At 40.5% G+C, this 12,209-nt stretch overlaps 1 protein-coding gene across 2 annotated transcripts in view; it reads right to left on the bottom strand.

The window, feature by feature from the left end:
- Nucleotides 1-12,209, bottom strand: part of PKHD1 (PKHD1 ciliary IPT domain containing fibrocystin/polyductin) — a 247,190-nt gene that overhangs the window by 129,226 nt on the left and 105,755 nt on the right. The window contains exons 41-45 of one of the 2 annotated variants that reach the window (XM_063423452.1): nt 10,557-10,682; nt 7,869-8,002; nt 2,880-2,992; nt 1,978-2,068; nt 759-893 (exon numbers count right to left, since the gene is read on the bottom strand). In XM_063423452.1, coding sequence (XP_063279522.1) covers nt 759-893; nt 1,978-2,068; nt 2,880-2,992; nt 7,869-8,002; nt 10,557-10,682 — 599 coding nt within the window. The remainder of the gene's footprint in view (nt 1-758; nt 894-1,977; nt 2,069-2,879; nt 2,993-7,868; nt 8,003-10,556; nt 10,683-12,209) is intronic. The other variant, XM_063423458.1, reaches the window with a different exon arrangement.

The raw sequence follows: 12,209 nt of genomic DNA, 5'->3' as shown, positions 1-12,209 counted from the left end.
TGTGTATAGGAATTTGTGTTAGAAAAGCTTGATTCAAGAAAAATTATGATTTCTCTCAAAAGTCAGGTTTGGTGAAATTCTAAGATTTTTCTGAGACCATAAAAATCCTGGGAAAAAAAAATGAGTAGCAAAAAAAAATCTGCACTTGTCTTGCTAAGATCCTACAGCTTTTGGGACTGTGATTTTGCTTTCACTTCTGAATGTTGTTTTAGAAAGAATATACAGGATTATGCCTTATAGTGTGAAATTTTGTAGTAGTTTCTAATGAAAACAGGAAAAAACAGAGTCCTTGTTTCAAATTTGTTAAAAAAAACCTTAAAAACTTCCATGCTGCAATGAAAAGACGTTAGGGAAAAATAAAAAAATAGAACCACAGAACCATTTTGGTTGGAAACATCCTTTAAGATCATGGGTTCCAACCATCAACCCAGCACTGCCAAGGCCAACACTAAACAATGTCCCAAGGTGCCAACATTTACACGGTTTTTAAAACCCTCTCAGTTATTCCACTATTGCCCAAGGCAGTCTGTCCCAACACTTGAAAATCTTTCAGTGAAGATATTTTCCCCAAAATCCACTCTAAACCTCCACTGGTGCAACTTGAGGGCATTCCCTTATAACCTATTTAAAATCCAAGTTTTCCCAAGCTGACATGGAGCAGGGGCTGCTCTCCAGGTTGCTGTCTTATTTCTCCAAATTCCTATTGAAATGTTGCTGTGGGACTTAGGAGACATTGAAATATTCCCTGCAGTTCTTACCTTTTGCCCGAGGTGTCCATTTAAAACACTGTCAGACACAGAGGTGTTTCCCAGGCTTTCCACCATGTCAATTCCAAAGTCTTTGCAAGAAGAAATCCAGAAATGCTGGAGTTCAAGGTTCCTGCTACTGAAAATCTACACAAAAATAAAATATAATAATAATAATAGATATCATAATCAAATAATAGAATGGTTTAGGTTAGAAGGAACCTTAAAGACCATCTCAATCCAACCCCTGCCATGGGCACTGACACCTTCCACTATTCTAGGTTGCTCCAAGACCCATCCAACCCAACCTTGAACATTTCTGGAATGAGATACCTAAAAGAAAGAAGATTGTTTCCTGGAAATAAGTAGAATAAACGTAGTTATTTGTGTATTCTAGGTCAGTCACATACACAGAAATTACAAGTTATGCAGAGAAAACAAACAGCAACAACAACAAACTTGCAAATCACCCTTTTGTTTTATTTATTCCCATACAAATAACCTTTTCCAGAAAGAGAAGGCATCAGCCTGAAAAATCACACTGAAAAATTGGACAGAGGAAGAGTCATAGGGATGGGTGAGGCTATAAAACCTTACAGATAAACGCATACAAACTGTTCAGACAGGAATTAATAGGATCACAGGCTCCAAACTGTGAGTATGGGAAAAAAGTATGACATAATAAAGAGTGGAGTGGCTTTTTAAAATCAGATTAATTAATAGGGAGCCATACTAGCTGGAGAACAAAGCTAGACAAAATCAAATAAATAAAAAATGCAAAATTTTATGATTAAAAAAAATTTTAAAATCCCATGGAAGTCATTGGTTCCATAAAGGTATTATATCTACCTATTCCAATCATTATGAACATCTCAGATCCGCTTGGAGGATTTTTTATTTGGCAACAGGATTTATGGAGGGTGTCTCTGTCCATTGCAGGGAGATTGGAATGAGATGGTGTTTAAGGTCCCTTCCAACCCAAACCAATCCAAAATTCCATGATTACAGTGGCAGAAATCCTAGATGATTACAGAGAACACCAGCTGGTAAAAGTAGCACTGATTCTGCAGCTGAAAGAATTCACACAGTTCAAGTTTCTGGCTCTTTTATTAAAACAGGAGCCTCCAGATGAGGGACATGGACATACAGGCACAAGAGCTCTAACTCAGTGTGGAGGTGAGATACTTGGAAATATGCTGAGCAGGACAGAAGGCAGTGGGGACAAACATACCTGTGCTCCCCCGTGGCAGCTCCAGGCTGTGAAGTTGTTGAACTGAACACGACTGTCTGGCCAATACCCTGGGTACACCAGCAACCCGTGCCTGTTTAGGAGAGAAAGCCATGGAGATTGTTTCTTTACAGTGCATGAACTGCTGAGCAGATTTTTCTATTTGTCGTTTTGATATCTAAAATCATAAATCTGTCACAGTTGTCTGAATGGAACTTTATTTCTTAAAACCAAAGTCAAAAGTTTTCAGTGTTAGACCTATGAGAGCTGAAAAGAAGTGTGCAGTGGCACTGAGAGGTTCTCACTACAAAATACCCTCCCATGCTCGTGAGTTTTCAGCCAGCATTACCTTCACATAAGCCTGACATGAATCTGGACAGATAAGGCTTTTCTTTATCTTGGATTCAGTTAACTTGGATTACAGCCCAAGTGTATGCATTCCTGAATTCAGCATTTGATTTGACCTTTTCAGAGACTGAAAATCCAGATTAATATCCAGATTAACTCAAAATTCAGGTCATCTTATCCGTTGATATTCAGTACAATGTAATTTTTTAATACTCTTTCTGTTTTAGGGAAGTACTGGTTAAAACTTTTTTTGTTCCTGGATACTAAAGGAACAATTGCTGCATGAAATGTCACAGAACCATGGAATCCTGGAGTGTTGGAAGGGACCTTAGAGATCATCTCATTCCATGGCCCTGCCATGGGCAGGGACACCTCCCACACCGATTCTGCCCTGCTTCAGACAACCCTGCTTGCAAGAGAGGAGGACCTGAAAGGGTGAAAAACTTGGGGGGAAAGTCCTAAAAAGAGGGACAAGGCCTCTTCTGCCCACCACTGCCATTATAGGTGCCAAAACCACTTGCTGAAGGAAAATCTCTTTAACCAAACTCCCCAAGTACCTTGTGCAGGAGTGAGCTGTGTTGTCACTGAAAGACAGGAGTGGGACTTGGGATGGTCCCTCGGGGGGCAGATGAAAGAAATAGCCATACCCAGCACCACACACTGTGTTACCCTGCAGAGAGGAATATGTGACTATGAAAATAATATTACCACAGATTTCTGGAAACTAAAATCAGTTTAAGAAACACACAAATTAAAATCCCAGCTGAAGTCCATTCAAATTCTGGTAAACTGGCTGGTGGAGGCTGGTACTTCATTTCTTCATCTCTAATCTTGTTCTGTTTTCACTTTGACCTTGGGCCAGTTGTAAAAACACTTGTTTTTAAACCAAACAAGGAGGATTGGCCAAGCAGAAATGGCAGAAAAATGGTGTTGTCACAGCTCTTCAAGAAGTAAGTAAGAAAAAGATATGTTGAAAATTTACATTTATAAACTCCTTTCTATATAAAAAAATGTCAGGAAAGTGGACTAAATCAGAAATTAATCACAAAGGTAAATCACAAATGAATCAAGATTGTTTATTTCCTTCTCAGTCTGGAGATGTTTCTTTTCTCCCAAAGCAAACACAGGATAAGGAAATATAGGAAATATTTGCATTGAAAAAGTGAGGCTCCTAAAAGTCAAGACAAAGCAAAGAACAACATCTTTAGGATATGACTAACAATTAAACTTCCTTACACCTGTGGTACATTATGTGGTTTGGATGATTTTTTTACAGGGTAAGTGAATAACCATAGGGAGATATGCTGCAAGTTGTTGTCATTTTATATCTCTTACAGAAATTGCATTCTAAATTCTGCACTTTAGTTACACTATTTGTTGCAGGAGGTAAAAGTAAGTGGACATAAGGTCCAACTGGCCTTAAAATTAGGAGTTTGGTACTTACAGAATCTGCATCAAGTGGGTTATATGAATTGTATTCAATGTGTTCTGAACTTTTCTACTCTAGGACAAAAAACCTGCTCTTGCCAGATTAATTTGGAGACCAGACAAGCCTAGCTGGGTTTGGATTGTGTCCACATAGCAATGTCTTCAAGTGTGCACCTGTGCATAATCTCTCACCTGCCCTAGGTGTGTGAAAATTTGAAGTCCAGGGTGGTAGATTTTAGCTCCCTTTCTAGGAAAAAAAATAAGACATAAGCTGTGCAGAAGGCAATTCTTTTGGTCTGTCCTTAGACAAAATTAATTGCTCTCTGGAGGTATGTGGCTCTCTAAGGGGGGCTGAGATGACCTTTCCTGCAGCTCTGAGGAGGGCTTGTTCTCTAGGATGGGGTCTGACACCACCATCCCCATTCATAAGTCACTGGACAGTGTTAAAATACTAATGACTTTTTGGTCCCTGATGGTCCAAATCAAAGCTGAGCCTGGTGACCTCGAGGTGAAACCCTCCATATACCAATTACTTTCTTCTGACCCATCCAAGTGTGCTCCCTGCAGTCCTGATCTCTGACATCTGTCAAGGAATAAAGTACTGAGACCCAAATCTTCCTCTATCCCTGGGTAAAACTGCTGCTTTTTCTCAAAGTGCAGCCACAGACCCTTTTTCTTTAACAAAACACTTGTGCAGTCCAGTCACATCACTTCCAGGATATTTTACTTGCGACTCCAACCGTGCGTTCTACAGATGATTCATAAGGAAAAGAAACCCTGCATATTTATTCAGCCAGCTCGTGGCTGCAGGGCAGGGGTTTTAGGCAAGCAGGGAATTTTGTGTGGAAATCAATTCTTTGTGGAAGTCAGTATATTGCGAATGTCCGTGCAACCAAAATTCCAGAGAGAAATTACCTCCCCGAGCATGCCAAGCACCTGGAGGTATGCACTGCAAGTCAGTAAAATCAAGAGGCTGACGGTTTAAGTGTCTCTTAACCACACAACTCTGCTGGTGTAAATATTTCATGAATTTCTTTTAGATGGCTGGGGCTCAAAGTGTTGACCTTAAAGATGACATTAAAGCTCTGGATGGTGTTCCCAGCACCACTCCCACAGTTTCAGAGATGGGCAGGATGTGAGTGCTACCCACAAAGTGCTGGCTTTGGTGTGGGTCCACTTTGCAGGAAAGCGTTGGGAAAAGATCTCAGCAGGGATGAAAAGTTGGGAAAACGGTGCCAAACAGATGCAGCCTCCCCTCTTTGGTGCTGTGGAGAATGGCTGGATGGGGTGAAACTAGGAAACAAATGCATTTACCCACAGTGTGACAATCAGTCACTGCTCTGACACGGACACACCAGCTGAGCTCCACCCCGTCCATTCATCTGGGCTGTTTCCCAGTCCTCAACACCGAGGTAAGAAAAGGAAGGGAGGTTCTTCCTCAGTTATTCAAACCCAGTCCATATGTTGTTATGCATGAACATCCCATGCTGGCTCTGGGATTTCAGGGCGTTGAATGTTTATGGATTGGAACAACTAAAAGGCCAAAACTCACTAGGCCCAAGAGAGACGGGAAAAAAAAAAAAACAAACTACTTTAAAAATTATTTTTTCCTACACATAAAAACAAACACAAGGACATAGGGCAGACGTTTGAGTGAGAAAAAAAGCAATATCACAGAGGAGCATCTTCATCAGTATTTAAAAGGCAAGAAACCAGATTGTTATAGAGCTTGCCTATGACTCTAAAAAGTGATAACCTGGGCTTGCACACTGTGTTTAAAAAAAAATTATACTAACCTTGTAATAATCAGTTTGCACTCACACTGTCTGAGTATAAAATTTCATCTAACAGCCTGATTTAACAGTACACTTAAGAGCTTAAGTCAAATGGAAATCAGTGGGAACTGGGTCTCCAAATGTCTTTGTAGGCTCAGGTTTGAGTGACTGCTCTGTCCCAATTTCCACACCATTTAGGCCACCACTGAATTTCAAGGAAATTTAAGCTCTTCAGCCACCGATGCAAATTTAGGCTCCCAAGTAAATTGAGTAGTTATGAAATATTACTGCAGGTCTCACTGTGGAAAGGCTTAACCCATCACACACAGAAGATGTTACACAGTTTGGACCCAGAGCTCTCTGCAGTCCCTGCCTTAAAGGTTGCAGCCAGTAAGTTTAAAACCACCAATCAAAAGATGGAAATCTGAAAATAAACAAAAACAAACAGAAAACCAATAAAAAAAAAGACTGACAAACACCTAAAATTAAATTCTAAACTGGGAAAATTTCTATCTTATGTTCTGGCCCGGGAACCAGGCAGGTGGAAGATGAGCCTTTCCCATTACATTCTTCAAACTTCCCCAATAAATTAGGATTATAAATACCTAAAAAGCTTGAGTCATTTGATCTGAGAATTTTCATGGGAGAAAAGGTGCTAAGACTTCAACATCATAATGCTGGTGCTGGACCAGTACCCCTGAAGTTTAGTGATTATTATTTCACAAAGAAAAAGGCCACAGTTATTTTGCTTGGGAAAAATGTGAATTTTTCTCTTAATATTCCTGTTCTTTGTTATCTTCTTGAGCACTGCTTGGTCCTGATGTACATTAATTGCAGTTAATAACAATTTTAAGCTGGGCAACTTTCAAGTTTTGCTTTTGCTGCTGTGACTCCTCAAATATTCCACTCCTCAAGATGATGAAGGTTATCAGAAACCATTTGAGGGCCATCTGCTACGCTGCCTGGAGCAGCACATCTCTGGAGAGCAGAAAGGACACCCTGATATTGGGGTACACAGCCACAGCTGTAGCTTCATATCTGTAAACTCACGTGAACAAAGAGGGATAAATAAATGTGCTGAAAACCCAGCACAGGCAGTTCCCAGGAACCCGTGGAGGTAATTGCAGCAAACCTTTTCAAAAAGCTGAGCCAGTGGCAATGGAGTGAACAGCTCCAGGGTAAGTCAGTGCATGACAGTACAAAACTCTCTGTTTAGTGGAGCTGAAATTCTCATGATCCTGCCTAGTTGTTGTATTTTAAACCCATATTTGATGGCCTTAAAAATGATAAATATGGCCTCGAGGGAATCACAGAAAAGTTCTCTCCTCCTTCTTCAGTGCTCCTGTCTCCATAAAAACATAGAAATGTGTTGGTCTTTTTTTCACCTTCAAATTTAGGAACAAATTTTTCCTCATGAAACAGAACCCTCAGGGGTGATTACATCTTCACAAACAGTAATTGGTTTGGTTACTGGGGGTTAACAATAGAACAGGTTAGGATTATTTTTTAAATGAAAACGTGCATTTTTCACTATTGAAAGTGTGGTAAGAAAGGGCAGTCTCAATGTAATTCCCTAAAATAGTTGGGAAGGAAAAGTGGTTTGAAGTTGATGAAAATCATATTTTTCCATGAAACACATAAAAGTGACTCTTTATTCTGCAATGTAAGACCAAAAAAGAGTATGAACTAAGATAAAGCATCAGAGAATTAGTGAACAAAAGTATTTTTTTCTGAGCTCAGCTTTTTGATGTGTGACTGTTAAGCTGTTAGCTCCTTAAAAACCTGGTGTTTTATTACCATTTAGAATAGAGAAGCTTCATTTCTTTCAAAATCAATGTCATTTTCATAGGACAGGGAACACATTCCCTTTCTCACCCTGAATGCAAATCTTCAGCTGTATGTTCAATGTGATTTTAAGTCCAGACAGAAGTGTAATTGATGTGCTGAATTTTAGTGCTTTTGTAGTCAGTCCATTAAAATTGAGGGAGTTTTTAACAATGGCAGAAATTCTAGAGATATTGAGACTAAACTTTTTCCAAGTTTTCTGAATCTGTGAGCATTATAAAATAAAACAAATTTTCAAAGTACCTCAGGATGAATTATCTCACTGCAATATTCCATTCCACTCAAACACAGCAAAATTCTCAGCAATAAATTTACCCAGGAACATAATTTATTTTGTAATATGCACTTGTTTCAATATCCCATCACAAGCACAGGTTCTGACAGCTCAGCCAAGAAACAAATATTGCGTATGTGGTCTCCCAGATAAATGAAGCTCTGTGTCTTTCTGATACCTCTGATTAGAAAGGAAATGTTCTGTCTTATACCAGAACTTCTTACCCTGATGTGGCTGGCAGGAGCCCTGACGTAGATCCCTGCTGGGGACAGTGACTCAATATTGGATAAGCCATCAGTTACTGAAAGGCCAATCACTATGTTGTTAGTGATTTTGTTCTCCTCTTCCAGTCCCTCACCTTTAAAGGAAAAATATCAAAAAAAGAAAAAAATACATTAAAAAAGTAAAAAAATAATAAGAAGAAAATAAACATAAATGTACATGTAGCTGGAAACCCTCTATTATCAGGATTCTCATTTCAATATACACAGGTCCAGGTGTTATATTCACATATATTTCCCTATACGAGGTATTATATCAGACTATACCACAAGCCATACATTCTGGACAGAAAGTTTATGGTGAAAATAAAAGAAATATGTATTATAAAGCAGATTTACAGTTGGGAAAAGAGATTCAGAGTGGTTCAGAGTGGGAAAAAGGCTCACCTATGCACACACATACATGCTCCTGGCAGTACTAGAATTCAAAGTCTTCTTTAGCTCCTGTTCACTGCCCTACTTAAATGTAAGAACATTTCTAAACAGGCTGAAAAACACCATGTGCACCTCTGCACAAGAGAGGGGGGTTATCCCCTAAGCAATGGAGTAGGAGAAGAGAAAGGGAAAAATCAATCAACCAATTGATCAGACAACACAGACTCTTGGGGTGTCCCAGATCGAGTTACAGTAGAGAAGAAGGAAGGAGAAAACAAAATAAGTATTTTTTGAACTACATCATAAAGAAATGGGCTGCCCAATGGCAAGGAGTGGACAGTCCCATACAAGCCAAGTCCAAGTAAGAATACCTTGATAGTAGAAGGGGAAATGGCCTCAAGTTGCTCCGGGGGAGGTTTAGGTTGGATATTAGGAAAGATTTCTTCACCTCAAGGGTGGTCAGGCATTGGAAGAGGCTGCCCAGGGAAGTGGTGGAGTCACCATCCCTGGAAGTGTTTGCAGCCATGGAAATGTGGCATTTGGGGACAGGGTTCACTGCTGGGCTTGGCAGGGTCCGTTTAATGGTTGAACTTCCAGAACCAGGAAGACCTTGAAGGTCTTTTTCAACTGCAATGACTCAATGATTCTATGATCAGCACTCCTGCTCTTCTGGAAGCAGAATACGAGGTGGAATTTTGTGTGGAATGGCATAGGCCATTCTCTCTGGCCTCCATTAGGAGCAAATCACACCACTTTAGTTTTGTTTACCCAACAGAAGTCCTTATCTTCAAATACACCTACTCTACTTCTATTCATAATACAGATCTTTTCCCAAATCATTACTCCCCCAGATATAAACCCCTCCACAAGAAAACCTGTGCCCTTTTGTTTTTGGGATAGCAATAAGTACTTTTAGCCTTCCCTCAGTCTTTTAAGGGAATCAGCTTTCTCAATTTTTTCCAGTCTGTATGTACCACAAACAATGCTACACCAGAGTACTACTAAAGTCCTTTTGACAGCCACACAGGATTTTGAGGTTTTGGCTTTCAAGCTTAGACCTCGTATGTCAAAAATTTTAAGCACAGAGTGACGTTTTGGATAGTCTTGCAAACCCTCTGAAAACAAGAATTTTAGATGAAATCACTGAGAGAATCCAATTCCAGAGCTGCAAAGAGCCAGCTATAATAAATATTCCTTCACGGGCAACAAAATTATATAGAAATTAATCCATCAGACCCTCTTGAGCTGCTGACAGTGAAGTCATTAAAAGGATCTTGAGGATAAGGTGTATCCAGGCTAAAACTTCAGCTCAGAGTCCTTTAACTCAGACACAAACCCCAACATGAGTCAGCCAAGGGATGCCAGCAGCTTGAAGGTCCTGATCTGCTTCCCCCTGGCTGCAAGGGCTCTGAACATCAGCTTGGGCCAGTCCTTGCATCTCTCTGAGCCAGCTCTCTTCATCTGCAAGGTGTGTATAACCACACTGGGTTTATAATCTTCCCTGTTTAAATCATGATTTATCACTCCTCATTACGTTTATACACAGCAGCCAGCACAGGGACTCGCTGTGTGGGGGGAACTGCAGGATCAGAACTGAAGGTTTTCTTTTTTTCCCCTCTGTTTACCTCATAATTGGTCATTTTTATCTCATCTTTTATGGAAAACAAAAATCCAGCTGTATCTTTAGGTATTCAGGCAACGCAAGATCCCAGCAGAAGATGCTTCAAGTCAGTCTCCTGATGGTTAGTTAGGAGAAATATTTTGTTGTTTAACATTTTTGTTGCTCCAAGCTTCGATTTATTTAAGTGCTAAATTCTCTGGTTAACTTTTAACATATGCTTTCATTCCATTATCTTTGACATCAAATGACTCAAGTTAAAGGTAATCTGCTCTTAAATGCTTCACTGAGTTGTGGTTTTAAATATTGCAGAATGACACTTTTCCAAAGACTGATGAATCAATCCCCTTAAAAAACCCTACTATTCTTACACTAAAAAATAATTGATCCTGATCAAGTGAAGACTGACCTGAAGAAGGAGAGCTGGTCAAATGGAAGTAGCTGCTAGGAGTGGTGTGTGGAATTGTGAGAGCTTTATTCCAAATTCACTGACACCAGAAATTGCAGAAGATGTGATTAAAGTTCTCAGAGTGCAGTTAAGGATCTGCCATTCTTTCCTCCAAAGGCATTTTCATGCAAATGGGGACCAGCACAAGTTGCTGTTGTGTGCAGTGTAGACCTTTGCCTGCTCCACTTACCCAGGAGAAGCCCATGGCCTGAAATGTTGTAGAAAACATTGTTGTCCACACTGAGGTTGGAGATCCCGGTCAGACAGAGCCCCTGGGCAAAGGAGTCCAGAACACAACAACCACGGATGTAAGAGTCTGCAAAGAAGTGAGTGGTGTGAGCAAAAATCACTCTGCAGATTGAGGGCACACATTTTACACCCCTTCTCTAGCCAGGCAGGGTGACCTTCCCATCATCCAGATCCTGGCCAGTGCTGCCTTCTGCCACCAGGGAGCCCTGACCCTCACTCAGTGATGAAGATGACATGGGAAAGAGTTGCCCCTGTCCATGGCAGAGGGGTTGGAATTAGGTGATTTTTCAGGTCCCTTCCTAATCAAATCATTCTGTGGTTCTGTGAGAGGTGCAAATGTAGATTATCTGGAAGAGAAAATCCATCCAGCACCCTTAAAACATTCTTTGAGCCCACCTAGGTTGCCCCTATCACTACCAATCTGCAGAGCCTCCACTGCCACTTCCAGAGACGTGAATTTGGCACTTAACAGTGACAAAGTAAAAGAACTTAATATGTTTCTTAGCCTCTGGGAGATAAAATTAAATGCTGGCCCCCACAATTAGCCAGCCCTGAACCATTTTTGGGTTCCCTCATAGTGTACTAGTGCATTCATTTCCAGAGCTACTCTTCTACATCAAAAGAGCAGTGTAGCATAAAATATATATATATTATTCTAGGAAGAAGCAGAGATACAAAGAAAGTGAAGCAGGTGAAACCACTCTGTCACATGGGCTTAGACTAGAGGTGAGGGGGTTTTTTTCACATTTAACAGTCCAATTTGTCAACTGACTCAAGAGCAGAGCAGGATTTGAAGGTGCCTTTCCCAGTTCTGGGCAGGAGAAGGTGGGTATCTCCAGTGTAGGCTGCTGGAAACCAAATAGAAACCAGACAGAAATCTCCCAGGGCCCCGTGCACACAGGCTGAGAGGCAGAAGAGAATTCAGGGGTTGGTTTGAAACCCTCGGAAAAACTGAGATACATAAAGTCACACAGACATGAAGTGGGAATGTAAGTTTTAGTTTTAGGTGAGTAAAAATATGCCTTAAGTGCCTTAAGCAAATAAGAGACTGTATTAGTTAATAGAAAAGCCCTAAAGTCCAGTTTAAAGTTCAGTAGCATTGCCTTTTACAAAGTTAACTTAGTCCTAGACATAATATAAACATAATAAAGCATTGCTAACATTTCTAGACAGAATAGATAGGTTATAGGAGTAGGTCTTGGTGAGAAATGATGGCCATTGTCACACAACTGTGTTGGACCAGGATAGGAGCAAAAAGACAATAAATAGCATTGTGTTTGTAGCTGACTGTATGATTTATAAATATAATGTACTGTATTGGGACTGCTCGTGGTTGGGACATGGGGACTCTATTCCAGAAGGTATTTAGCATGATGGCACGGGCTGTAACACTCTGATCTTTGTGAGACTGATCCAGCCATGTCATAAACCACTTTACACCAAGCACCAGCCCCTCTTCTTCCTTGGTTGGCCTGCCAGACGTGGCAGAATATCGAGATTTCTCTCGATAACTCCGAGGGTCCAGCCAGTGGAGTAATGGCTTAATAAAATAGCGAGACGGCTTCCCAGGATATGCTTTGTAAAATAAAGGTTT

Source organism: Prinia subflava, chromosome 2, assembly GCF_021018805.1.
Source record: "Prinia subflava isolate CZ2003 ecotype Zambia chromosome 2, Cam_Psub_1.2, whole genome shotgun sequence".
Taxonomy (NCBI): Eukaryota; Metazoa; Chordata; class Aves; order Passeriformes; family Cisticolidae; genus Prinia; species Prinia subflava.
This window is presented reverse-complemented; position numbering and strand designations above follow the sequence as displayed.